The sequence below is a fragment of the Chanodichthys erythropterus genome, chromosome 19 (assembly GCF_024489055.1).
Source record: "Chanodichthys erythropterus isolate Z2021 chromosome 19, ASM2448905v1, whole genome shotgun sequence".
NCBI lineage: Eukaryota > Metazoa > Chordata > Actinopteri > Cypriniformes > Xenocyprididae > Chanodichthys > Chanodichthys erythropterus.
In genome coordinates this window covers 20,738,856-20,765,239 of record NC_090239.1, presented here as the reverse complement: position 1 = coordinate 20,765,239, position 26,384 = coordinate 20,738,856, and the positions used below count along the sequence as shown (strand labels likewise).

General features: G+C 38.8%; 1 protein-coding gene across 3 annotated transcripts in view; it reads left to right on the top strand.

The window, feature by feature from the left end:
- Window positions 1–26,384, top strand: part of rnls (renalase, FAD-dependent amine oxidase) — a 62,125-nt gene that overhangs the window by 17,939 nt on the left and 17,802 nt on the right. For all 3 annotated transcript variants that reach the window (XM_067369740.1, XM_067369738.1, XM_067369739.1), the window contains exon 5: window positions 14,093–14,266. In XM_067369740.1, the coding sequence (XP_067225841.1) occupies window positions 14,093–14,266 (174 nt within the window). The remainder of the gene's footprint in view (window positions 1–14,092; window positions 14,267–26,384) is intronic.

Sequence of the window (26,384 nt, the reverse complement as noted above, 5' to 3'; positions counted from 1 at the left end):
CATCCGTCTCTCTTGCGGCCAGGGCTCAAACTCCGGATATAAAGAGCTGAGAAGTTTTCATTTATAGCATCGGCCAAAGCCTGCGGTTTATGGATGATCTGTAGTTGGCCCACAGATTCCTCAGAGTTCTGGGCCAGTGCTGTAGAAGAAAACCTGGATATGTTTTATAGTGAGGGCCATTATCTCTAATGTGTATCTAAGCTTCTTTAATACATGGAGAACATTCTCAAGAACATCTTGTTGTGGATGAATTACAGCGCACACTACAGTTCTTTGCACATTTAATCACATTTGGCAGACATATGAAAAGATTGAGCATGTGTTAAAGACTTTGCCGCATTCAAAACCAAAAATGCCATCATTTGAAGTTCTTTTCAGGCTAAGACTTGAAGGGCATTCATAGAATCAGCATTTAAGTGAATCCAGCCTACATGGAGGCCTATTTATGAGTCACCTTTAATGAAATCACATGGCAAATAAGAGTGGTGATTTATCAGTGTTTGGATACTAAATGTTTTCAGACAACTTGGAGGCATCTATAATGCCGCTGGCCTTCACTGCTTTAATTGCGTACATGAGATAAAGTGCTTTCACATTCAGGTGGTTTGGCAGCGCTAGCTTCAGCCTGCCTTGGCACAAGGCGCACATCTCATTGGCCTTGTTTTTTCAAGTGACTCAAATATAACCTGGCTATGTAACCTGGCTCTCGGTGAGCAATTGGAAAAGCAATTCGGGTCTCTTCCCTCCCAACGTGCTGTACATCATCCCAATCACATGACATTTGAGCAAATGCATGTTGAAACGTGGTCCATTAGGCGCTACGGCTAATGATGGACCTCTTGCTCCTGTTCAAAACCCCTTTAAAGCTGAACAGTGTCAGGCCCCCTCTGCTTCATCCAGACTAATAAATACTTCTTATTTTTGGACACAGTTCACCAACAAGTGCATTAAATGTTAGATAAACAACACTCGACTCCCTTTTTTGTTTTGCTTTGTTTTGTTTTTTTTCTCTCTCGTCCTTTTTATTTTTGGGAAGCTTTCCAGAACCTCTCAGGCAAATATTAAATCAACCTTTAAAAGGCTGAGAGATCATAAATTGGGAAATGGTTCAGGTCTCTTGTGCACGTTGTGTAGCCTTCCAGTATGCTGTGCTGCTGTGTGGCGTCCCAGAGGGAAGCAGCAAAGGCCAGCCCTTCTAGGGAACAATGATGAATGCTTGGGAGTTGGTGCGCTTGCAACAATGTTGCCTCAAACAATCAAACAATGCCAACGTGAAAAAATGACCACCCAAATTCAAAAATAAACTTGTTTTGAATTTCTTTGTATGCTGAATGTGGCGTTTTATTTCATTCAGTATTTAAGTTTGAATAAATCCAGTATGTCATTTGGCCAAATCTGTACACAGTCCACATTGTTGCGTTGTCGAAGATGGCTATTTTGATACTAAATAAAGAATTTAAGTTTAATGTTTGTTTTTTTATTTTGGGCTTTTTGTTTTATTCTGCTAAAAAAACAACAGTTCACACAATAATGCAACATTTTTCATGGTTTACTTACCTGTATACTGTTTTTTTATTATTATCATTATTATTATTATGTGCATGAGATATTTAATTCTTCCAAATTTTTCTCTTTTACTGCTCTACATAGGAAAAAAAGACATACAGGTTTGGAACAACCTGAGGGTGAATTAAAGGTATACTCCTCCCCAAAATGGAAATTCTCTCATCATTTACTCACCCTCATGCCGTTCCAGATGCATATGACTTTCTTTCTTCATACAAACACAAACAAAAGATTTTTTAGAAAAATAATCAATTTGTGTGAGTCCATATAATGCAAGTGTAAAGGACCTCCAAAGTCGATGCTTCAGAAACCACACAAAGCGTACACAACGGTAATGTTAAACAACTGTGTTTGTATGGCTTACCATCATGCTCTCTTTGTGTGGTTTTTGAAGCGTTAACTTTGAAGGTCCCATGCACAGTATGAATTTTGGTGCGAACTGCACCTTTAAAACCGTTGCAGAGTAGACCCCTTATTTTTCACAAAGGTCCCTTTTGGAAACACTTCCCCTGCACTGAATGCCATGTCCTTATAAGTCTACTTGACCATGGGACAGTCACACCTCCTAAAAGAGGTTTATATCACATCCCCTGACACCCTGCACTGATGTCTCCAATTAGGTCAATCATTGAGAAGAAAAACTTGATCCCCAAGACCCATTCCTTTAGGGAATATTCACACGTATTTCATGACCACTGCTGGAACTGTCCCAGCTGACTTTGTGTGCTTGGAAATGACACATTAGTAGCCAAAATATGCACTTTGTTTTGTTAGAAAATGCCCTTGTATAATAATTCATCACCTTCTGCCTTTTACCCCTCATTGATTGCCTGTGAACCAGAGAGCTTGTCGCAAAATAACACTGGATTTATATTTTCAAGTTAAGCAGCATTTATGATGTGTAACCAGCCCAGCAAATGACACACAGCGCCGCATGAAATCACATCCCAAATGCTTACATGCAAATAGCACTTTTCATGAGCCTCATTGTTATGTTAACTATTGCTAATTATATCAACACAAACTGATTTGAAAATGGCACATTTCCTTGTTCTAAAATAGAAGCTTCTTGATATAAGAAGGATTAAAAAAAAAGAATTGCTCAGAACTCAGTGAGCGGTCTTGCTGTCTACAGCCTACAGAGGCAGCCATCTAAGAGAGCATTGTGAAATGGAATCTCATGAGTGACTGATTTGAAACTTTCTACATAGGTAGCAACTTTGTGTCATAAAAAATCTGTCATTCTCATCTGCAATGAATGTGTTACAATATGTATTAATCTTTCTTTTTAGTTAAATTGTAACATTATTGTTTATTTGTGTTGTTACAGTGTCAGTAGTATATGTAAATGCACAAAGTTTATTCATTCTCCGTGTTACCTGGACTGAGAAATTCATATTTATTTGTCAGCAAAAGATTTATGACAGCTCCAGGGCTTTCATGTGCTTTTGCATTTTTGTATCCCCGCCCACACACAATCAGATCGACAGAGGGTTATTAAAGGGTTAGTTCACCCAAAAATGAAAATTATGTCATTAATGACTCACCCTAATGTCGTTCCAAACCCGTAAGACCTCCGTTCATCTTCGGGACAAAGTTTAAGATATTTTAGATTTAGTCCGAGAGCTTTCTGTTCCTCCATTGAAAATGTATGTACGGTAGACTGTCCATGTCCAGAAAGGTAATAAAAACATCATCAAAGTAGTCCATGTGACATCAGTGGGTTAGTTAGAAGTTTTTGAAGCATCAAAAATACATTTTGGTCCAAAAATAACAAAAACTACGGCTTTATTCAGCATTGTATTCTCTTCCGGAATCCTTTCCATTGAATTGATTCCATTGAATCCTTTCATCTGTTGGCGTTGGTAATGCACTTTTACGTCGTTGTTTTTGGCGATTAGGACATCCGCACACTTGCACACTTACGCACCATTTTAAAAAATATAGCAATACCAAAATACAAACAATGTAGAATAGCTTAAATACAGCATGCATCTCCCTCAGACTGTAGACGAAGCTCGGGCGCACCAGATAACACGTCAGCAGCGTCTTACGTCAGCAGCGTCACTGCGGAGTCGTGAACCCGGATTGACAACAGACCCGGAAGAGAATACAAAGCTGAATAAAGTCGTAGTTTTTGTTATTTTTGGACCAAAATATATTTTCGATGCTTCAAAAACTTCTAACTAACCCACTGATGTCACATGGACTACTTTGATGATGTTTTTATTACCTTTCTGGACATGGACAGTCTACCGTACATACATTTTCAATGGAGGGACAGAAAGCTCTCGGACTAAATCTAAAATATCTTAAACTGTGTTCCGAAGATGAACGGAGGTCTTACGGGTTTGGAACGACATGAGGGTGAGACATTAATGACATAATTTTATTTCAATTTTTTTTGGGGTGAACTAATCCTTTAACAGAACAGTTTAAGGGTAGGTTTATCACTGAAAATTGTATTGTATATGTATATGTCTTGTATATTGTATATGTCTTCTCAAACAGCATTATGGTAAAAATGGAACACAATGGCAACAGCTTTCTTACCAGTACACAACAGCGTTCTGCTTCGGGGGGTTGGGTGGAACTGACAGAACGGCCAATCCTTTAAATTTTTCCCCTCTGTTTGGCCTAAAACACGATGTTCATGGTCATCCACTTTGAAATGTTAACTACAAACATGGAGTTTTTTCAGATTTTCGTTTGCGCATTCTCTCCTTATTTACAATTTATTGCAGCCTGTCTAGCTACTGTCTACAACCTCTGGATCCTTCACTGTAAACCAAAAGCAACTCACTCCCTCTAAATATTTAATCTTTGAATTCTTGCACCTGGGAACAATACAATTCGACACCATTATGACTAAAAGTTTGCTAAGAAGTATTTCCTACCAAAGCAAGGTGGTATTTGGCAAAAGGGAAGATGAAGTTTTCACTAGTCAGGTAGCACTGAATTATTTATTTATTTATTCCCTTTCTACTGTATATGCAGACAAGTTTTATTGAAAGCCAATTTTTCCAGCAGTGAGGTACGGATTTAATAAAAATATATTTATTGTTATGTTTATTGTTAGTTTGTGTTAGCTCAGATCTATTAAATAATACTAACAGAATTTTAGATTTTAATAATGTATTAGTACATGTTGAAATTAACATTAACTATGATTGAATAATTCTAAAGAATTTATTAATCATTGCTAACTGAATATTAATGATGAAAATGTATATTTAATTTATATTTTGTAATTATATTTGTCTTGCATTGTCCACCATCTTGGATTGCTTTTTTACTGAGAATTTTTGGATTGTCTTCTCTATGTAAAATACATTTAGCGCTGCTTTAGGATTTGGCAAAAATAAGGTATCTTAGAAGGTCGTATTGTCATGCTGCCTAGCTTTTGGAACAGTCCACGAATTGGTAGTGCACCGTAAACACTATAAAATACTGCATCTTTGGAAAGCACACTAGGTTTTAAGTCATAGCCTGTTTGTGTGTCAGTAGGAATGAATTCATGTATTTATTTAAAATATGTTTCTGAATATTCTCATAACTGTAAACATTCTGTATTTAAGGCTAAATGATAAGGCTAAACACCTATTCAAGTTGAGATCTTCCTCTCTGGATATGTGTGTGTGTGTGTGTGTGTGTGTGTGTGTGTGTGTGTGTGTGTGTGTGTGTGTGTGTGTGTGTGTGTGTGTGTGTGTGTGTGTGTGTGTGTGTGTGTGTGTGTGTGTGTGTGTGTGTGTGTGTGTGTGTGTGTGTGTGTGTGTGTGTGTGTGTGTGTGTGTGTGTGTGTATAGATGTAATGCAGATGTGAATAACTACCTGGGCTTGAGCCAGATTCACTCCTACAGGTTCCCTTGGGTCCTTACTTTTCTAATCACCCCGTAGCTCAGTAATTCTCCACCCCCTTATCCGAACACACAGTTACACACACACACATTCACGTGCTTATGAGAGGAAGCTTTAGAAGGAAGCCTCATATCTCATGCTTTAGCATGAGACCACCAGATCTTTGGTACTACACAACTTCTGCATTTAAGTTCTAGATTAAAGGAAATGTTAGATGTCTTAACCTGCTCCTGACATGATATGTTGTCATTTTTTAGTTAAAAGTTTGTTAGTGACTATATGTAAGTGCAGTCACTTTGCAGACACATATAGTAGGACTCACTGTATTGATTAAGGATCGCTCTGTCAACATGCTGTGTTTCATGAACGTTTCACCCACTCCCACATCAAAGATCCAGGGGCCACAAGTGCAGGGTTCAACACATGCCTCCAAGCGGCCAACTGGAAAATGTTAACCTTCTCGTCCCAGAGCTGCATGCACACACGCTCACAGATACTAATGTAGTCACTCTCACAGCCAAACACGTGTCAATGACTAGCCTCGGGTTCCTGCCATAGAGCTGCATACAGTTTGCTTTTTCAGGTTAGAGGAGGGAAACGCTCACAATCAGGTGACTGCTAATTTGCAGTCAGCTTATGATGCTTTGGTATGTGCTGGTAGTAGCTTGAAATCCAGGCTTTTGTCTCTTAAGTGTGCAGTCAAAAGTGCTGCATATGTGTGACGGAAAGGTGGCGGTTAGCAATGACCTATTTTTCTTTCTTAATTTTGTATACAATACTTTTAAAAATTTTGGGGTCATTTGGACTTTCTTTAAAAAATGCTATTTTCATTCTGCAAGGATGCATTAAATTGATATAATTCAAAAAATGCTGTTCTTTTGAACTTACTGTTCAACAAAGAATCTTGAAAAAAGCACAACTGTTTTCAGATGTTTTCTTGAGCAATAAATCAGCATATTAGAAAGATTCTGAAGGATCATGTGACCCTGAAGACTGGCTGCTGAAAATTCAGCTTAGTCATTACAGAAATAAATTACATTTTATAATATATTAAAATTCAAAGTCATTATTTTAATTTGTAATATATTTCAATATATATGATTAATTTTGTATATGATCGAATACATGCAGCCTTGCTGGTCTTTCAAAAACATTAAAAGGAATCTTACCACCCCAAAGTCTAGTTTCAGAATTCGTCACTTCGGCATTTGGAGTGCCAAATGTATTTGTTCGTACACAAATTTGGTTAATGAACATGACAACCATTTTCTATTTTCTATAGCTAAAGTGACATATAAATATGGTTTTTCATCCATTTTTATTAAAGGTGCCCTAGAATTAAAAATTGAATTTATCTTGGCATACTTAAATAACAAGAGTGACATACAGTGAGTCTCAAACTCCATTGTTTCCTCCTTCTTATATAAATCTCATTTGTTTAAAAGACCTTCGACAAACAGACGAATCTCAACATAACACCAACTGTTACATAACAGTCCGGATCATTAATATGTACGCCACCAATATTTGCATATGCCAGCTCATGTTCAAGCATTAGACAAGGGCAGGATGTCTGGATGTGCACAGCTGAATCATCAGATTAGGTAAGCAAGCAAGGACAACAGCAAAAAATGGCAGATGGAGCAATAATAACTGACATGATCCATGATATCATGATATTTTTATGATATTTGTAAATTGTCTTTCTAAATGTTTCGTTAGCATGTTGCTAATGTACTGTCAAATGTGGTTAAAGTTACCATCGTTTCTTACTGTATTCACGGAGACAAGACTGTCGTTATTTTAATTTTTTAAACACTTGCAGTCTGTATAATTCATAAACACAACTTCATTCTTTATAAATCTCTCCAATAATGTTAGCTTTAGCCGCGGAGCACCATCAAACTCATTCAGAATCAAATGTAAACATCCAAATAAATACCATACTTGCACGATTAGACATGTTGCATGACGAACACTTTGTAAAGATCCATTTTGAGGGTTATATTAGCTGTGTGGACTTTGTTTATGCACTGTTTAAGGCAAGTGCGAGCTCTGTGGGCGGGGAGCGTGAGCATTTAAAGGGGCCGCAGCCTAAATCAGCTCATATTTAATGATGCCCCAAAATAGGCAGTTATAAAAATTAATAAAAAAAATCTATGGGGTATTTTGAGCTGAAACTTCACAGACACATTTAGGGGACACCTTAGACTTATATTACATCTTTTAAAAAGACATTCCACGACACCTTTAAAATAATCAACCATTTATCAGCTCATAGCATGAAAAAAATTATTGTATCAACAAGAATTTTAATGTAAGTACATCTCTTCATATGTCAGTAAAGTTGCACAGGAGTATAAATGCAGCTTGACTTGGTTATTCATCCATTTAGACAGTATTTGAGCTGCTCCTGTAAGCTGTTGTATGAACAGGACAGTTTCAGATTCAGTTTCTGTAAATACAGTTGCCAAACACTGACTTTGTGAATGTAGCCTGTGTGAGGCTGGTCCTGCACATACAGCACAGCTGTCAGAAGCCCCTCCGCTCTGCCCTACTCACACAGATTGGAGATTTATAAGGTCCAGACAGACGTAAAGCAGACTCTAAAGTGGTGACAAGTGTCTGAAGAGGAAGAGGACATCAGGTGCGTGTGTTTATTTGGCCCAGTAAGTGAGTGTGGTTTCGTGTAAGGTATGTCTCACATTGAGGCTATGCAGGGCTCACTTACAGAGCAACTGTTTTTTTTCCTTCAGGATATTGAAAGAGCTTGACTGTTCGCGTAGATTTGTGCTCATGTGGATTTGTTAGTCTTTCGACCGGAGGATGTGTCAGGGAAGGAGGCTAAAGATCACAGATGTGTGTAATGAAATCAAATCCCTCTGGTCTAAACTAAGAGGAAATTTTTACTGAACTGCTCACTAGTACTCTCGTTGCACATTAGTGCCATTATTTATCATTAAGAAAGCAAACCATCAGAGTGAGCGGACAAAGGATATTCATCTTTAATAAAGAAGTGGAAACCCTAAAACTGCACATTTTAGTGAATAATTTATTACTTAAGTAAAAAAAAGCATACATTGTCTCTCAATAGGTTGAGGACAACTGGGAGAGGAAAAAGAGAGAATATTCCAGCAGGTGAACATTTGTGCAGGTGGATATATAATTAATCTTAAGTCTAGCTAAAGCTAGACTTTAGCTAGAGAGGAAATAGGCATGCGCCTGTATTAAAAAAAAAGAAGCTATTTTTGGTCATTAATCAAATTTAAGCAATTTTTGACATAGATCTTGTGAATAAAGGCCATATTTTCTTGCTTCCATTGAATGTCAGTCATTAAAGCAATGGGGGGTCAAATTTTTCAATTTATCTTTTGTAACAAGGTTCGAAGATATGGGAAGAAGAAGGCAAGAACTGGCAAACATTAGAATGTATCTTTAATCACAAAATAATCAAACAATACAAAACAAAAGTAAACCGGCAGGCCCTCATGGACGACTGCCTTATATAAACGTAATAAAACAGCAACATAAAGCCCAGGCCTGGTCCTGTCTTATCCTTCACTGTCGTCACTCCTTTTATCCTTCGGGAGCTCCTCTGTGGGACTCGAGACCAGTGTGGCGTGCAGGTGACTCTCATTAACACCCACGCCACCGGCCTCGCTCCGTTCCCATGGCTCTCAGTCACACCCTGGTTGCCCGATCTTTTTATTGTTATTGTTATGTTGATAATATCATTTGAAAAAATAATTATATAAAAATAAATACTATGTCTATTAAATATCATCAGTTTAACCTAAGTAGAAAGCAGTATGTAGATTCTTTGCTTTGATCTTTTTCTTAGTTCAGCTGGTTTATGAACTTTGTGCAAGTGATTAAGCTGAAATCTAGAAGTCACAGTCCAAACCTGTCAGAGGTAATTGCGCTGCCAACCTGAGCGGGCAGGAAGGGATTGGGGGTAATGTAGGGCAGTATACACTTTACACCATGACTCAGAGCTTTACTTAGCATAGCAGCCAGAAAAAACTTAGCCTGTGCTTTTCTTTTTTCAATGCCCAGCTCTAAAAACATCTCTATAGTTGTGGCTAAGCTGAAGTCATTCAGACCACCAAATAGGTGGTCTCGTTTTACTTGAAATGGAAGTCATAGCCTTTTGAAAGGAGATGATTCATTAATGTGCATCTGCACTCATTGTCCAGCTCTAGGGAAAGTGTTTTCTGACAACTTAAATGGGTTAATGCGGTAAAAAGCGTTCTCATATCTGTATTAGATAACCCCGCGTCGAGATCTTTTATGCCGATTAACAATGGTGTGTTCTGTAACCAGATTCCATTACCATGAGAAAAAGAAAGCCTCTTTATGGATTCAGCTGACAAGGTTTGCATTATCCCTGTGCTTTACACGCTCAGATGCTGCAGAAGATTGTCTCTGTACCAAGGGGCACATTTACATGCTCCTAATCTTACCCAGATGTTCCGCAATGACATAGACAATGATAAAAGGGACATGTCCGGGGACAGTCATGTGACTGCTTCACCTCTATTGTCATATTCCATCATCGTCAGTTGGTTGCTTCCTAATAAAACTAACAGTTGGTGAAGCGTTTCTTGTGACAACAAAATTACAACAGTGGTTAACGGTGTTTGGAGGGGTTTGTTTGGCATCACTGTCTTTCGGCGAGACGTGAAACCAGAAAGAAAGCAATTTTCATCTGTTGACCCCATCGCGAAAACAAGAGCAGCTTGAATTTTGGGATGACACCAGTGCCAGTTCCATTTTAACTTTTGGAATGAATGTTCTTTTAAATCTTTTAAAGGGGTCCTATTATGCTTTTTTACATTTTTATCTTTCTTGAGTGCAATGTTGCTGTTTGAGCTTGAAAAAGGCCATTTCAAAGGCAATTGAATCACCTCAATTGTAGCCTTGTGTTTTCTTCCAGGAATGTACATGTCACAATATTCCTTATTTAAAAAATTCCCACCCAAAGTATACGGAAAAAAAGGGGGTGAGGCCTGGTTGAATTGCGGTTGTAGTGTGCAGAAAATCGTGGTTGTGGTAAGGGGTTTGACATTTCCCAAGCAAGCTCGCAGTGGTTGATTAATCACGATACTGTTCCAGGTGACCAATCAGAGCACATTGTACTTTTTTGTAAAAGGAGGTGCTTCATAGAGACCAGAAGTACCTTTACGAAAAAGAAGTTTATTCAGGTGTGCTATTAGTATACTTCTTTTTAACTAAAAATAAGTATACTTTCAGTCTACTTTTTATAGACTTCTCAGAAATATACTTTATGTACTTCTGAGAAATATACTTAAAATTGCACTTAAAAAGGATTAGTTCACTTTCATATAAAAATTTCCTGATAATTTACTCACCCCCATGTCATCCATGTCCATGTCCTTCTTTCTTTAGTCAAAAAGAAATTAAGTGTTTTCATGAAAACATTCCAGGATTATTCTCCTTATAGTGGACTTCAATTGGCCTCAATCGGTTGAAGGTCAAAATTACAGTTTCAGTGCAGCTTCAAAGGGTTTTAAACGATACAAGACGAGGAATAAGGGTCTTATCTAGCGACATGATCGGTCATTTTCTAAAAAAAAACAAAATTAAATGTATATGCTTTATAAACAAGCAATCATTGCCTCGCAAGGGCTTCCGCCAGACCGACTTCCATCCTACACCTTCCCTATTCCCTATAAAAACGGAACTGGTTGAGAAACTGCGTTCGGAACTGTGTTTGTTCCATAAGTTGAATAGGGAATGTGTAGGACATACAGCGTAAGCTTTTTGAAGAATACAGAAGGCGGTCTGGTCAGTTGAAGTCCACTATAAGGAGAATAATCTCACTGTAAAAAATAAAAAGTTGAGAAAACTTAAAAGTTTAGGGCAACAAAATTCTGCAGGTTTTTGTGTTTTCTCAACTAGTTTTATTCAGTTTATACAACAAAAAGTTGAGAACTCAAAAATCTCCTACAAAAACAAGTTGAGAAAACAAAAATCTGCTGAAGTTTGTTGACTTAAACTTTTAAGTTTTCTCAACTTTTTATTTTTTACTGTGTGGAATGTTTTCATCAAAAATCTTAATTTCTTTTCGACTGAAGAAAGAAGGACATGGACATCTTGGATGACATGGAGGTGAGTAAATTATCAGTAATTTTTTTTTTGAAAGTGAACTAATCCATAAGAAATAGTTGGCTTATACTGACAGAAAATTCTAAGTATATTTGGCCTATATATTTGAAAGTATATTTATAAAAGTATAGTATAAAAGTACATTGTTTGAAAATATTGATTTATGAAGAAAACAGATATATTCCTAATTCTGAGTATCTGAATATACGATAGGGGGCGCTGTTACGCATCTTCTGAAAGAGTACAGAATCTTCAGATCAAAATGCAGGGGAAGAAGAAGCTGAAACAAGTGATAGAACATTACTCACGCAAATGTAAAATAAATCATCAAACAGCATATAAATCAAAACTGCCCACCATGAATGAGGACTATGAAGCTTTGGGGGTTGTTTATGGATCTACTCCACCTGTTTTTGATCATCATTCTGAATCCCATCCAGACATAGTCTTTGACAAAAATGCAACTTTCTCAGATTTTTGTTTAAAATGTTTCCTTTTTTAAAGAAATGAAACCTACCCACTTTTAAGTGTTGATAAAAAGGATTTATGAAGCTAGAATAAAATATTTTTAAAATGGAAAGAGTTAAAAAGAAAAGAGTTAAAATACCTAAATAGGAATATAGAACTATAATTAAAATGAAAAAAAAAAATGTAAACTATAAGTGTGATGTCATGTTCACTTAAACAAAACTTACAAGTATACTTATTAAACTAGTAGTTTACTGAGAGTATATTTCGAAGTGTACTTTCATATACTAAAAATGTAGGTACTACTAGTATCAAAATAGTAAACTACTAGTGTACTTATAAGTTCACTTGTAGTACAGATGCAGTACAAATGAGAAACGTAGCTGTGAACTAGTTGTGTACTTAGTTTACTACTGTACACTTAAACGTATACTTCATTTGGGCCAATTTAGTCCCAAGCGGTATTAAAATAGTACGCTTACAAGTTTACTCCTAGTACATTGATACTAGTATACTTACTACATAAAGTATACTTAAAACATTTACTTGAACATTACCTTAGTATACTTGATCAAATGAACTTGAAGTATACTAGTTTTTCGTGAGGGTAAACAGAGCGTTACTAGCAGACTGGGAAGAGAGGTGCTGCAACAATGTAAAATATGTGAAAAGTAATGTTTGTTTTTTTTCTTTGAAAAATCAAGCATGAAAACCTATTCTAGTAGACCCCAAAAACAAAATCAAGACTTTGATATTGGGTATAATTGGTCAACTTTAAAAATTTTGAGGTCTGCTATATTTCCTTTCTCTTCTTGGAAAACAGAGCGCAAAAAATTGCTGACTCATCCTGTTGTGCACAGATTTTTGTCTGAATTAAGAACCATTTAAATAGTGGAAAAAATACTGGAATCAAGCGACGTTCAAATCGGTTCTCGCATCTGTATTCTTTCAGTGATACAGACACAATCAAAAACATACAGCTTACAGCTGTGCAATAAAATAACTAATCAATTAATTAATCTTGATGTAACATTAATTAAATATATTTCATGATTAAATATATGTCAAATAATATGCTTTTTAATGAATATAAATTTGTTAATTGAACCGTTAGGGAACTGGAATCATTTAAAAGAAAAATCAAAACATCTGACTTATGTCTTTTTTCTTTTCTTTTTTTAAAAAAAAGGCCAGCCCACTTGATATGACCCACCTAAACTTCCTGTTTCAATAGGAATTACATCAACACAGGAAAGGAAACTGATTTCATGAGGTCTTTAAACAGCATACGGATTTACTAGGGCCACTGAGGGGTGTCCGAGCTTGTTGACACTGACACTGCCCTTTGGAATTGAATCACACATTTGTAAAGTGAAAATGATGTGTTAGCATTCTGTTCATCACTTTTCACTAAACATCTGTTTGTTGCTTCAGGAGGGAAAGATACTGCTCAGATAGACTAATGTTGATCAGGTCTTTATGTCGGATATCCGTGAAATGCTTTCTTCCTTACTGGAAACAGGGGTGTCTTTGAGTAGAAATATGCATTTGATTCCACAAGGGCTAACCTTTGACCTCCACTACACTCAGTACCTGTGGGCCCTAAATAACTAAAGCAGGCCTTAGTGTGACTGCTTGTTTCCAATAAATAACAGATGTTCCAGACAGGAAACAAGTACAGCATTTTTCTAAAAAAGAGCCCCACATGCACAAGCGAATCAGTCCATGCACCGCATTCTCATTAAAGTGTCACTCACCGTCCATTTCAACCTCCACACGGCTCATCTCATCTGCAAAAAGGGGTTTGTTGGTTGTGTTTTATAGGCCCTATGCATCAACCACACATCTATCTCCAAGCTCTTGTCACACTAACCCAGGTGTGTTATCAGACTTGGTGCTATAGAAGCTCTGTGAGTTGACGGCACAGTGTTTCTCCCATTTGATCTGTACTTTATGAATGCTACAGGCCCGTTCTTCACAGGCACCAACTCTGGCGTCTGTCTGAAGTGAACAAAATAACTTAGCCCAGAGGCTTCATCCTGTGCTGTTGTGTTTGTGTGTGTCTGTGCAGTGATGGGGGAGAATCAGAGGAAGAAGCTGGAGGCTGTCAGCTACTCTTCCCGCTACGCACTTGGACTCTTCTACAAAGCCGACGCACGAATCGACGTCCCTTGGGCGGCCAAGTACGTCTCCAATAATCCCTGCATTCGCTTCATCGCCATAGATGATAAAAAGCGCAATTTAGGTCAGTGCCTTCATATTTTCCTCCTCTCATCTCAAACTCCCGCTCTGACGTTTCGTTCTGTTTCTCTGCATTTTCTGTTTCTTTCTCTCACTGTGTTTCACACAAAATCTTTGTTCACACTGCACACAAATCTGATTTGGTTTTTAAATGCGATTTATTTTTCGAAATCCAAACTGATGCCCATTGACTTTCACACATGGTCATGGTCATAATCAGTTTCAGACAGTAACAAAAACAACACTGTTTCGATGGTGACACATTTTTGTTTTTTATTTTCATATTTTGGTTGACAGCCCTAAAGATATTTCTAATACCCTTCCCTTCCTTTCCACCCTGTTCCTGTCAGTGTCTGTCCTTTTCTGTGTTTTCTTCAAATCCTTTTCTGTTTTCTTCAAATTACATCACTGAGTTTGTCTGCCTTGACAACTTTTCAAATTTATTAGCAAGTCAAATTTAATAGCACTTTTCACCATAGACATTGTTTCAAAGCAGCTTTACTGAATCTACTGTTATGTCTATTAGGCCTTAGTGCTTTACTATATATTACAATATAAAATGATGATACATTTTTTAGATCTAGCTATATTGTATTTGTAATGTTATGACTTGGGCACATGTTCAAAGGCAAATTTTGGTTGATATTGTTCTATTAAGATATTTAAATGGTCGGTTGGTTGGTTTTGTTCAAAGCAAGAGTAAGCGATTGTCAAAAAGTGTTGATGAAAATATGATTTGATGTCACAGGTGAAATGTCTGATAAAGTCTGTAAGGTCTGATTATCTGGCATTCGTCAGGATAAAGTAATTAGGGGATTTACACAATGGTTGGTTTTGTTGTAAGTAAGAGTTATCAGAAAGCATCAATGAAAATGCAATTCGGTTGTCTTAAAGGCATAGTTTGCCCAAAAATGAAAATTTTGTCATTATTTACTCACCCTCATGTTGTTCTAAACCTGTATGAGTTTCTTTCTTCTGCTGAACACAAAAGAAGATATTTTGAAGAATGTTGGTAACTAGACAGTTGACGGTAGCCATTGACTTCCATAGTATTTTATTCTCCTATAGAAGTCGATGGCTACAGTCAACTGTTTGATTATCAACATTCTTTAAAAAATCTTCTTTTGTGTTCAGCAGAAGAAAAAAAAAACTCATACAGTTTTGGAATAACTTTAGGGTGAGTAAGTGATGACAAAATTTTCATTTTTGCATGAACTATCCCTTTAAATGATAGCCGGATGTCAAAGAATGTTGATCCTTGGATTGAAAAAAAACTTTAAATTACTGAAAATTACTTATATCGTGGTTTTTGGTTAAAATTGAAAATTGTCATGTTAAGGATTTGGTCATATCACACCTTTTAAAGCAGTTGTCTCAAACTCAATTCCTGGAGGGCCACAGCTCTGCACAGTTTAGTTCCAACAAGCTCCAGTTCACACCTGCTTGGAAGTTTCTAGTAATCCTGAAGACCTTGATTAGCTGGATCAGGTGTGTTTGATTAGGGTTGGAGCAAAACTGTGCAGAGCTGTGGCCCTCCAGTAATTGAGTTTGAGACCACTGTTTTAAAGGGTTAGTTCACCCAAAAATGAAAATTCTGTCATTTATTACTCACCCTCATGTTGTTCCACACCCGTAAGATCTTCATTCATCTTCTGAACACAAATTAAGATATTTTTGATAAAATCCAATTGCTCAGTGCATCCTCCATTGACAGCAAGATAATTAACACAATCAAATGCCCAGAATTTTAAACAGTTCATGTGACTACATTGGTTCAACCTTAATGTTATGAAGTGCCGAAAATACTTTTTGTGCGCCAAATAAAAACCAAAATAACTGCCAAAGTCATGTGATTTCAGTAAACGAGGCTTCGAAGTGATTCAAAACGTTTCAAAATTTCAGTGGTTCACGTGACTCACGTGACTGATTCAAAACAAAAAATACGTAAAGCTTCGAAGCTTCATGAAGCAGTGTTTTGAAATCGCCCATCAGATATTGTTATTGTTATTGTTGAATAAAGTCGTTATTTTGTTGTTTTGACGCACAAAAAGTATTCTCATTGCTTCGTAACATTAAGGTTGAACCACTGAAGTCACATGAACTGTTTTAAATATGTCTTTAGTAGCTTTCTGGGCACTTCAAAGTGTTAATTATTTTGCTGTCAATGCAGGCCTCACTGAGCCATCGGATTTTACCAAAAATATCTTAATTTGTGTTCCGAAGATGAATGAAGGTCTTGCGGGTGTGGAACGACATGAGGGTGTGTAATTAATGACGTAATTTTAATTTTTTGGTGAGCTAACCCTTTAAGTAATTAAAACATGGAGCTGCTGAAAAAGTCAACAGATGATAAGCCCGAGGCGAAATGGAATGAAAAACTCATTTTTGTCACTGCCTGTGTATTTGTGTAAGACTGTTTTAGAGCAGTGAATTTTAATAGTTGGTTTTGTTTTTTGTTTTGTCTATGTGGACCACAGACAGCGAGGCATCTCACTAGGTTTTGGCACAGAGCTCATATTTTAGATGTCTTGTGTGTGTGTGTCTTCTATATGTTTTTTGAGTGTGCATGACTAAAAAAGCTTTTGTTTATGAAGAATTTGCATGTGATTGTGTTTGTGAGTTTTTCCTCACAAAGCCTGTAAGTTCATGACCGCGTATCTGCAGTAGCCCAGTGGAAATAGTCTTGTGAAAACAGCCTCTACACCTGTCACCTTTCATCCACTCCAGTGTTTCCGAGGGCAACATCATAATTAGGGGAGCTGTTAAATTTTGCATTCTGCTGCGCTGTTCTTTTAGGCCGGCGCACTCCTTCCAGCCTCCTCAGCCTTCACGCGGCCATGCTTTAATCTTCATTTTCATTTCTGTAATGTGTTTTGCTTGTAGTTCCAGTAAAGTAGGTCTGAGTCTGATCTCACAGAGCACCCCAAGCTCTCTTTGAAAACTTTTTGGCAGGCCGCTAATGATAAGCTATTACTGTGTTCCTGAGCGTCTGGCGAGAAACCCATTTATGCCGTTCAGTAAATGTGGAATGAGGTAAATCAGGGCTGGATGATGGTTTCCCAAAAACAGAACTGGTTCATAATTGATATGAATTTGATTACATATGAAGTATGAAACTTGCTACCAGAATGCCAATGGAAAAGGACTGTTCAGACAGGATTCATTTTCTAAAGGACATTTAAGTTAGAATTATGGGATGTCTGTCATTTCATGTACTGATTCAGATGGGACTGGGATCACTGTAGTTAATACTAATGTGTCTGGATGTGGGCATTATGGACGTTAATGCTCTTTGGATGTGATTAATTATCTAATTAAAACATTATGCATGTAATTAAGGGAGGAAATTGTAGGAATAGTCCAATCAATAATGAAAATTGTGTTATTTTTACTCACCCTCATGTTCATCTGTGGCAGACAAAAGGAGGATTTTGCCTGTTTCTCTTTTCATTGTGATTTAGTACCCATGGGAACTGAGGCTTTCAAGCTTCGAAAAGGATGCTAAAGCACCATAAAGGTATCATAAATGTGGTCCATACAACATGCTATTCAGAGTCTTTTGAAATCAAATAGTCAAATAATCAAAATTGTGTTGTGAAGAACAGTCCAAATGCATATTTACTTCTAGTGAGCTGCTGCAAGTCATTGAGTTGAACTCGAGAACCAGATCAGTCAGATTTGTTGGTTTTGTGAATTGTATTCATTGAAAAGATTTGACCCATCAGATTTGTTCATGAATCAAATATCACTACTTCACATGAACTCTCAAGAACAACTAGGGCTAATCATATGACCTACTTTTAAGATACATTTCTTTTCCGTTCTTTTTTGAAGCATGAAAGTCCCAAATCCATAATACTGAGGGAAAAGAGTTTTTATCCTACAACATTCAGTATAAGAAAAATGTCATACAGGTTACGAATGCCATGAAGATGATTGAATTACTTAGTGAATTAAGCCAGTGTTGTTGTGTCAGGAAATATTTATCATGAAAAATGACACACTTCAGTAATTGTAGAAATAATCGCAGTCAGACATGATTCATTCATTCCACAAGCGAAGGGTTTACCAAGATTAGTTAGTTGTGTTCAGCTGATGCTCTCAACATGGCGCCCCCTCATGAGGTGACCCACTCTGTGTAAAATATGCTTTTATTAGTGTAACGAAGCGGGACTCAGGCAGGGATCCAATTGCAAGCTTTTATCATAAAAGAGCGTGGTCGTACAGGCAGGGTCAAACAAGAGCAGACAGGTATAACAAGGGACAGGCAGAATCGTGGTCAGTATACAGGCAGTAGATCAGGGCAGGCAGATATCATTCACAGGTCCAGGTAACAATAAACAGTCCAAAGGCAGGTGGCAGAGAATCGTAAATGGGTAAACAGACAGGATCGGTAACAGGCAGACAGGCAGACAATATTAGGGCTGGACGATTATGGCCTAAAATCAAAACCTTGATTAATTGAACATTTTACCTCGATTACGATTAATGAACAATTATTTTGTTCTTGTTTCTGGGTTGTTGTTTTTTTGTTTGTTTTTTTGTCCTCATAGTTCACTGACAAGGTTTGTACTGTAAATATGATTGACTATTAAAGGTGGGATATTTTTAACTATTGAAAGAGCGATCTGACATCATATATCAGCAGTTATTTTATCAATGGTTCGTAACATTTCTTACAGGTTTCTGCTCGTTGTAAATCAGATACAGATAAATTAGCACAGTGACTTACCAGTACGAGCGATTACGTGTGTGAATTAGTCATACCGTCTATTAATTGTGACTTTCAAAAGTAGAAAAATATTTGCTATAATTTGAGTATCTAAGCTACTTTAGTGATAAATCACAGCACAGCGCTGACAACTAGTTTATGTGTTCCTCTCTGTGTGTGCAATCTTCACGTTTTGCGCAGCCACTGTTTGTATGAGTGTTTGTGCCACAATGCAGCTGCACGAGCACGGTAATAATATACATCCAATCGTCTAAAATCGCTTGAATTTCCAAACTGGCAAACCTTAAAACAAATACAACTGACAAAGTTTAGTGAAGACGCAAGGCTCACTGCTCGCGTTCACCTCCGTGTTATTATGCCACTGACTGGCAGAGTCATGTGGCTACACACGCGGTAATGTTTTTTTTTTTTTTTTTTTTTGGTAGTATGATTTTAAGAGGGAAGTATTAACAGGATTAAAAAAATGAAATAACCGATATGGGAAAATTACATCGGTTAGAGGTTCTGAATTTCGGTTTCGGTTACTTTTCGATTATTCGTCCAGCCTTAGACAATATAGTAACGCTCAGAATTGCAACACAGGTTAACATGACTTTGTGGTGTGTGTGAGTGAGTCTTAAATAGTCCAGATAATGTGCTTCAGCTGTATGTGGCGATTGATAATTGGTGTGGAATGTGTGCATGTGACTGGATTATGGGAATTGAAGTCCGGGAAGTGACAGGAATCGTGACAATTAGTCTACTGAAATGGCTGAGGAATGTTCATCTCATGGACTGTAAACATACTGTATTTATCAAAAGTATGTAGAAATATATATATATAATTTTTTTTTTTTTTTTTTTTTTTTTATGAGGGGAAAAAATTACTGTACATGTAATTCATATGTAAGTTATTTTCTCTAGTTAGTTTCCTATTCACCCTGTGAACTTTGTGACAAGCTCTGCCCCCACCAAGAAATAAGTGACTCAACCAGCGGGCACAATGCCAGCCCTCTACCCACGCTTCATGACCTCTCTCTCTCGTGCACAGTCACATTCTGGCACATGCACACTTACAAATAAACACTCAAACTATTTTTTGTAAAGGAAGGTCTCTCTCTCTTACCCTCTGCTTCTCCTTTTCCCCTCCTCTCTGCCTGGCACTGCGCCAAACACGTATATAGTCTGACTGCTCTGCAAACGGAAAATGACCATGTCTCTGTGTTTCAGTCCTGTTCTGATATTCATGCTGGTCAGCCAAAGTCAACCTTGACTGGTTAGAACAATAATTTCAGCTATTATCACTTCAGATACTAAGTTCTTTTTACAAAAACAATTTTCCATAATTGTGAAATTAATCCTTCCATCCATAAATTTGGCTGATTTGAAGTGAAACGAGAAAGTTATGTGGTGATCTCTTTTAGGTTTAGCTAAAATGCTTGTAAACTCTTACATAAGCAAGTGAATACCACTAAAAAAAACGACTTCCTCTTTCCCTTGCTTGAACCATGCCAGCATTGCAGCTAATATCTGAAACCTTTTCCTACATCCTCAAACAGCTTTTTCTCATGGTTTTTTGTTCTCTAATTTATTGCTTTTTTCATATTTGTATTTAAATAGTTTAAGAAATAAATTAACAAAATTAAACTATTTAGCCATTTAATCACAATCAAAAGCCTAATTAAGTAAACATGCTGTAAGTCAAACAAAAATAAATGAGTTATGAATAAATTGGTATTGACATACAGTGCTCAGCATAAATGAGTACACACCCTTTGAAAAGTAACAATTATAAACAATATCTCAATGAACACAAAAACAGTTTCCAAAATGTTGACAAGACTAAGTTTTATGTAACATTTGTTTAACTTATAACATGAAAGTAAGGTTAATAATATAACTATTATATAATATAATTTTCAGTTTTACTCAAATTAGGGTGATGCAAAAATGAGTACACCCCACTGAAAATCTCTGGAGCAAATCTAAATTTTAGACTACAAATGTCTAATTTAACAAGAATTCAACCACAGGTGAGTCTAATTATTCATTACACAGGTCTCCAGCAGACAGTTGACTATAAAAGGGTGTTAAAACCCCTTCCCATTTCATGCTGTCAGCAATGGCAGAGAAATGTCACAAGACCTGAGAAAGAAAATAATTTCTTTACACCAGAAAGTTGAAGACTACAAGAAGATCAGCAAAGCTTTACTTATCAGTCAGAATACTGTAGCAAAAGTGGTACAAAAAGCTGCATTTCATTGGTGGCATCATGAATTCACAGATGTACTGCTCTATACTGAAAGAGAAGATGCTACCATCACTCCGTGCCCTTGGTCGTCGTGCACTTTTCAACATGACAATGATCCTAAACACACATCGAAGGCCACTCTTGGATTTCTGAAGAAGAACAGGGTAAAAGTGATTCAGTGGCTCCTGATCTGAACCCAGTCGAACACCTATGGGAAATTCTGAAGAAGGAAAGTTGAGCATCACTCTCCATCCAGCATCCAGTCTCTAAAAGAGGTCATTCTTAAAGAATGGAAAAAGATAGATGTTGCAAAACGTCGCCAACTTTCCATGCCTAGAAGACTTTGTATGGCCTCAATGATTTTTAATGACAGCACCAATTACAAGATGTAGTAGTTCCTTTTCAAGGGAGCTCGCGCTGCTTAAATCGCTATGGAAACGCCTCTGCGTGATGTCGTCGTGAAGCACGTATGCAATCTGTCCAATCAGGAGACGGAACATCATAGGCGGGTGACGTCACTGACCAGGAACCATAAAGCCAGCCCCGACACGCTGTCATTCAGCTTCTGTGTCTTCAGCAAGCGCTACGTGTGATCTGTCTGTCCTATTTACTGTTGTCTGTCTTACACGAGTTGTGTTACTATGGCGAGCGAACAACATTTCAGGAAGTGTGTGCACCCTTGTTCGCAGGGACTCGCATGAAATGTGTGTTGTTTGTATGGGAGTGCAGCATGCCCAGGCACCTCTCGAGGGGGCTGCCTGCGTGCATTGTGAGCAGCTACCACTGAGAACGCTGCGCTCTCGCTGGCCTCTCTTCGAGGAGAGGGCTCGGGCTCCCCAGGGCTCGGGTCCTGCTTCTGCTGAGGCAGGACGCCGCCTTATGTCCTGGGGTTCGCAGATGGATGTAGCAGAGGGGTTAGAGATGGGCCATGCCTTATCTCTGCCCTCACCTGCTGCGTCCGGTAGTGTATCCATTCGGAGGCAGGAAGCATGAATTGCGGTTTCTTCCGCTCCGGTGGATACAGTCATGTTAATGGCGTCTAGTTCTGAGGAGCTAGATGTTGTTAGTGTGGCAACGGGAGAATCTGAAGATTCGCCACTTCAGTCTTCCGCGAGCGAGGAGCTCATGGAGGTGCTTTCTCGTGCTGTTGCCAAGTTGAACATCGATTGGCCAGCCGGAAAGCAAGAGCAGACTGTGAGAAGCAAGCTCGATGAACGCTTCTTGCCATCCAGGTCTGCTCAGCCTCCACATCGGGCATTACCGTTTTTTCCCGACCTCCACACTGAGGTTTTGAGGTCGTAGAAGAGAACGGTATCTACCCGTGTCTACACACCTCAAACCTCGGTGTACAGCATGTGGCAGTGATGAGGAGACATGGGTATGGTGCATTGCCTAGAGCGGAGGAGACGCTTGCGAGCCATCTCTCTCCGCAGGGGGCATCGTCCATTAAAGCCCCGACATTGCCCACTAAGCCACTCAAGACCACTTCAGCACTAGTGGGCAAAGAGTACTCGGCAGCAAGTCAGGATGCTGCATGCTTGCACACCATGTCCATCATGCAAGCATACCAAGCTGACCTGCTGAAAGATTTGAGGGAAAGTGACGAAGTGGGGGCGGATGTCATCCAAGAGTTGCGTCTCACTGCCGATCTCGCTCTCCGTGCTACTAAGGAGACGGCCAAGTCAGTGGGCTGTTCTATGGCAGCCCTTGTGGCCACGAAGCGGCACTTATGGCTTAATCTCACGGAGATTAACCCTCTGGAGTCTGAGGCTGATTTGGGGCTTAGAGAAGCTTTGACATGCCCTGACATTTGTGCTTTTTTCAGTTGTTCATAAACGTATAAATGACAAAAGTGTCATTACACTGTATTCAGCACAAACTAGGCTACAATATGTGAGGAACATGTATGTACATGTTTGTATTTTTGAAGGAATAATGTTTATGCGTGGTTATTAAAAAAACAAAAAACTTAAGTCACTGAAATAAGGCAAAAAAAAAAGTATATTAAATCTGTGTTCACAAGACTTCTGGGTATTGGAGGTTGTAGACTAGAGTTTTTGCTTCAGAGTTATGTAAAAATTATGCTGCCTACTCCTTCATATAAAACAATATATTGATTTAGTTTTTGTAAGACTTTTTGTCAAGAAACACCATATGTGTGGAGGCGTGAATCATCATGAATAATGGGCCATTTACACCTGAGAAGACAAAAGAATCACATAATAATGACCTGCAATGACTTGCATATTAATGAGGCATTTCAGTCAGGTAGGCTGTGAAAAAACAACCCTCTGTAATAATGTCTCAGCTCATCATAAACAGCAATACTGTGAAATATTATTACAATTTAAAATAATGGTATTCTATTATATTCTTTAAAATATAATGTATTTCTGTGATGCAAAGTGTCTGAACAATTATGTTACCTCTATGGCATTTCATATAGGCTTTTAGCTTAAAAGCATGCACATTTGGAGAAATATTGATGGATTCATATATATATATGTATATATGTATATATGTCAATTTTCTATACTGAGAAGTAATATTTATTGTCATCAGTATGAGTGCTGGATACTGTGTTTTCAATTCATACTTGCAGTCGGAGGGTGCTCTGTACACCTTTAGGCCACAAATTCATATAAAGAAGAAAAGGAACTAGGAACTAACAGCATGTCTTCTAGAGATCGCTAACCATGGCTTTAACATCCAAATAAACACTTTTCAAGACAATAAATACATGATTGAGACAATGCATACAAGTATTGCCTCTGAATAGCGCTGGCTCCATGGGCATGGCCGCATTAGCGGGTAATAAGCTGAATCTCGGACTTCTGACATTGCTCTCTTTTCATACAGATTACATAAACACAGAATGTTTGTTTTCGATTTGACTTGCACGATTTAAAACCTGACATTTCAATGTTTCTTTAGACATAAGTGTCATTTTTTTTGTCATTAGTATTCATAAGTTACAGTTCATTTTCTGAGAACTATCAGATTGGACTTCGTTCAGAGGGAGAGGAGAGATCACGCATCATGTTAGTTTTCTTTGTTTTACAAAAAGCACAACATTGTGTTTTTACTCTGAGTGTACACAAATAAAAGAATACGTTCTATAGTTTCAATTGATATGTTACTTATGTCTCTATGACAAGAAATGACAGAGTATTTTAAGTCTGTTTTGCTGCAATGTGAAAAAAAATCCTGCAAAACGCATCGGCGCGTTTTCGGACCTCAGGGAGCACAGACAACACCAGAAGCAGAGTGTTGCTACCCGTACTCCCCCTCCGAGGAGCTGGGAGAAGGGACAGCGCTCGCAGGCGAAGTCCTCGAAGGGTAAGACGGATCTGAGGGCTGTCATTACTGCTAAGAGGGCTTCGTCTAAGAAATCCTGACGCCAGGTCAGTCAGGATTCTGAGGGCGATCCCCTCCGGAGGCAGACAGTGTCCACCTCATTATACGGTGCCTGTGTGTCTTCGGTGCCCTCAGGAGGACACTCTGCTAACCCCGCCGCAATGCCGGGGCGCAGTAGTTCCCTGCATGTCACCCGAGGGTGGCGCGCTCTCTCTGCAGCCACGCCAGTTGTTCCCTGCCGGTCCGCCGCTTCAGGGCACTGTGCTGGCTGCTCATGTTCCACCAGAGGCCAGCCTTGAGAGGCTGGTTCCCTTAGTAGATTTTTTGTCGGAGTGGAAAAATCTGTCAAAAGTATCTCAGTGGGTCCTGCAAACTATAAAAGAGGGGTATGCGATTCAGTTCAGAACACGCCCACCCCGATTCAACGGGGTTTTAACCACGGTGGTAAACCCCGAGCAGGCTCTGCTGCTGGCACAGGAAGTGCAGATACTCTTGCGAAAGGAGGCTATAGAAAGGGTCCCTCCTCCCAGCAGGGAATCAGGCTATTACAGCCGTTACTTCATTGTGCCAAAGAAAGATGGGGGATTGCATCCAATTTTAGATCTGCGACAATTAAATCGAACTGTAGCAAGGCTCAAGTTCAAAATGCTTAAAATAAAGCATGTTGTGTCACAAATCAGATCCGAGGACTGGTTTGTGACGATAGATCTAAAGGACGCATACTTCCATGTATCAATCCTCCCGCATCACAGAGAATTCCTGAGGTTTGCTTTCGGGGGCGAAGCATACCAATATCGAGTTCTCCCCTTTGGCCTAGCGCTGTCACCCCCCACTTTCACCAAATGTGTAGACGTGGCTCTGACGCCTTTGCGTATGCAGGGCATCCGCATTCTGAACTACATAGACGATTGGTTGATTCTCGCTCAATCAGAGCAGATGGCGGTTCAACATCGAGATGTTGTTCTCGCTCACATGAGAAAGTTGGGGTTGAGACTAAACGCGAAGAAAAGTGTCCTTTCTCCAGCTCAGAGAACCACTTATCTAGGCGTGGTATGGGACTCAGTGATTATGAGAGCCCGTTTATCTCCGGCTCGAATAACATCAATCCTCAATACCGTCTCGGACATAAAGCTAGGCCAGTCACTCACTGTGAAACAGTTTCAGAGACTGTTAGGTCTGATGGCAGCAGCGTCCAACGTGATACCTTTTGGCCTGCTGAACATGAGACCACTGCAGTGGTGGCTCAAAACCAAGGGGTTCTCACAGAGGGGGAATTTATTTCGTATGATCAAAGTCACACAGCGCTGATTACATGCTCTGAACATATGGAAGCAACCTTGGTTTCTATCCCAGGGACCTGTGCTGGGGGCTCTCAGTCATCGCGTCACGCTAACGACAGATGCATCCCTCACGGGCTGGGGGGCGATCATGAGTGGTCGCTCAACATGGGGTCTGTGGCAGGACCATCATCTCGCATGGCACATAAATTGTCTAGAAATGATGGCGGTATTTCTAGCACTGAGATAATTCCTCCCAGATCTCATGTGTTAGTTCGATCAGACAACACATCGGTAGTCTCATATATAAATCACCAGGGGGGTCTGAGATCACGCCCGCTCTACAAGCTGGCGAATCAGATTCTCCTGTGGTCCCAAGGGAAACTGCTGTCCCTCAGAGCAGTATATATCCCAGGGTACCTGAATGTGGGAACAGACATCCTGTCGAGGCAGGGGCCGAGGCCCGGGGAATGGAGACTTCATCCGGATGTGGTGAAGCTCCTATGGGAGAACTACGGCGAAGCCC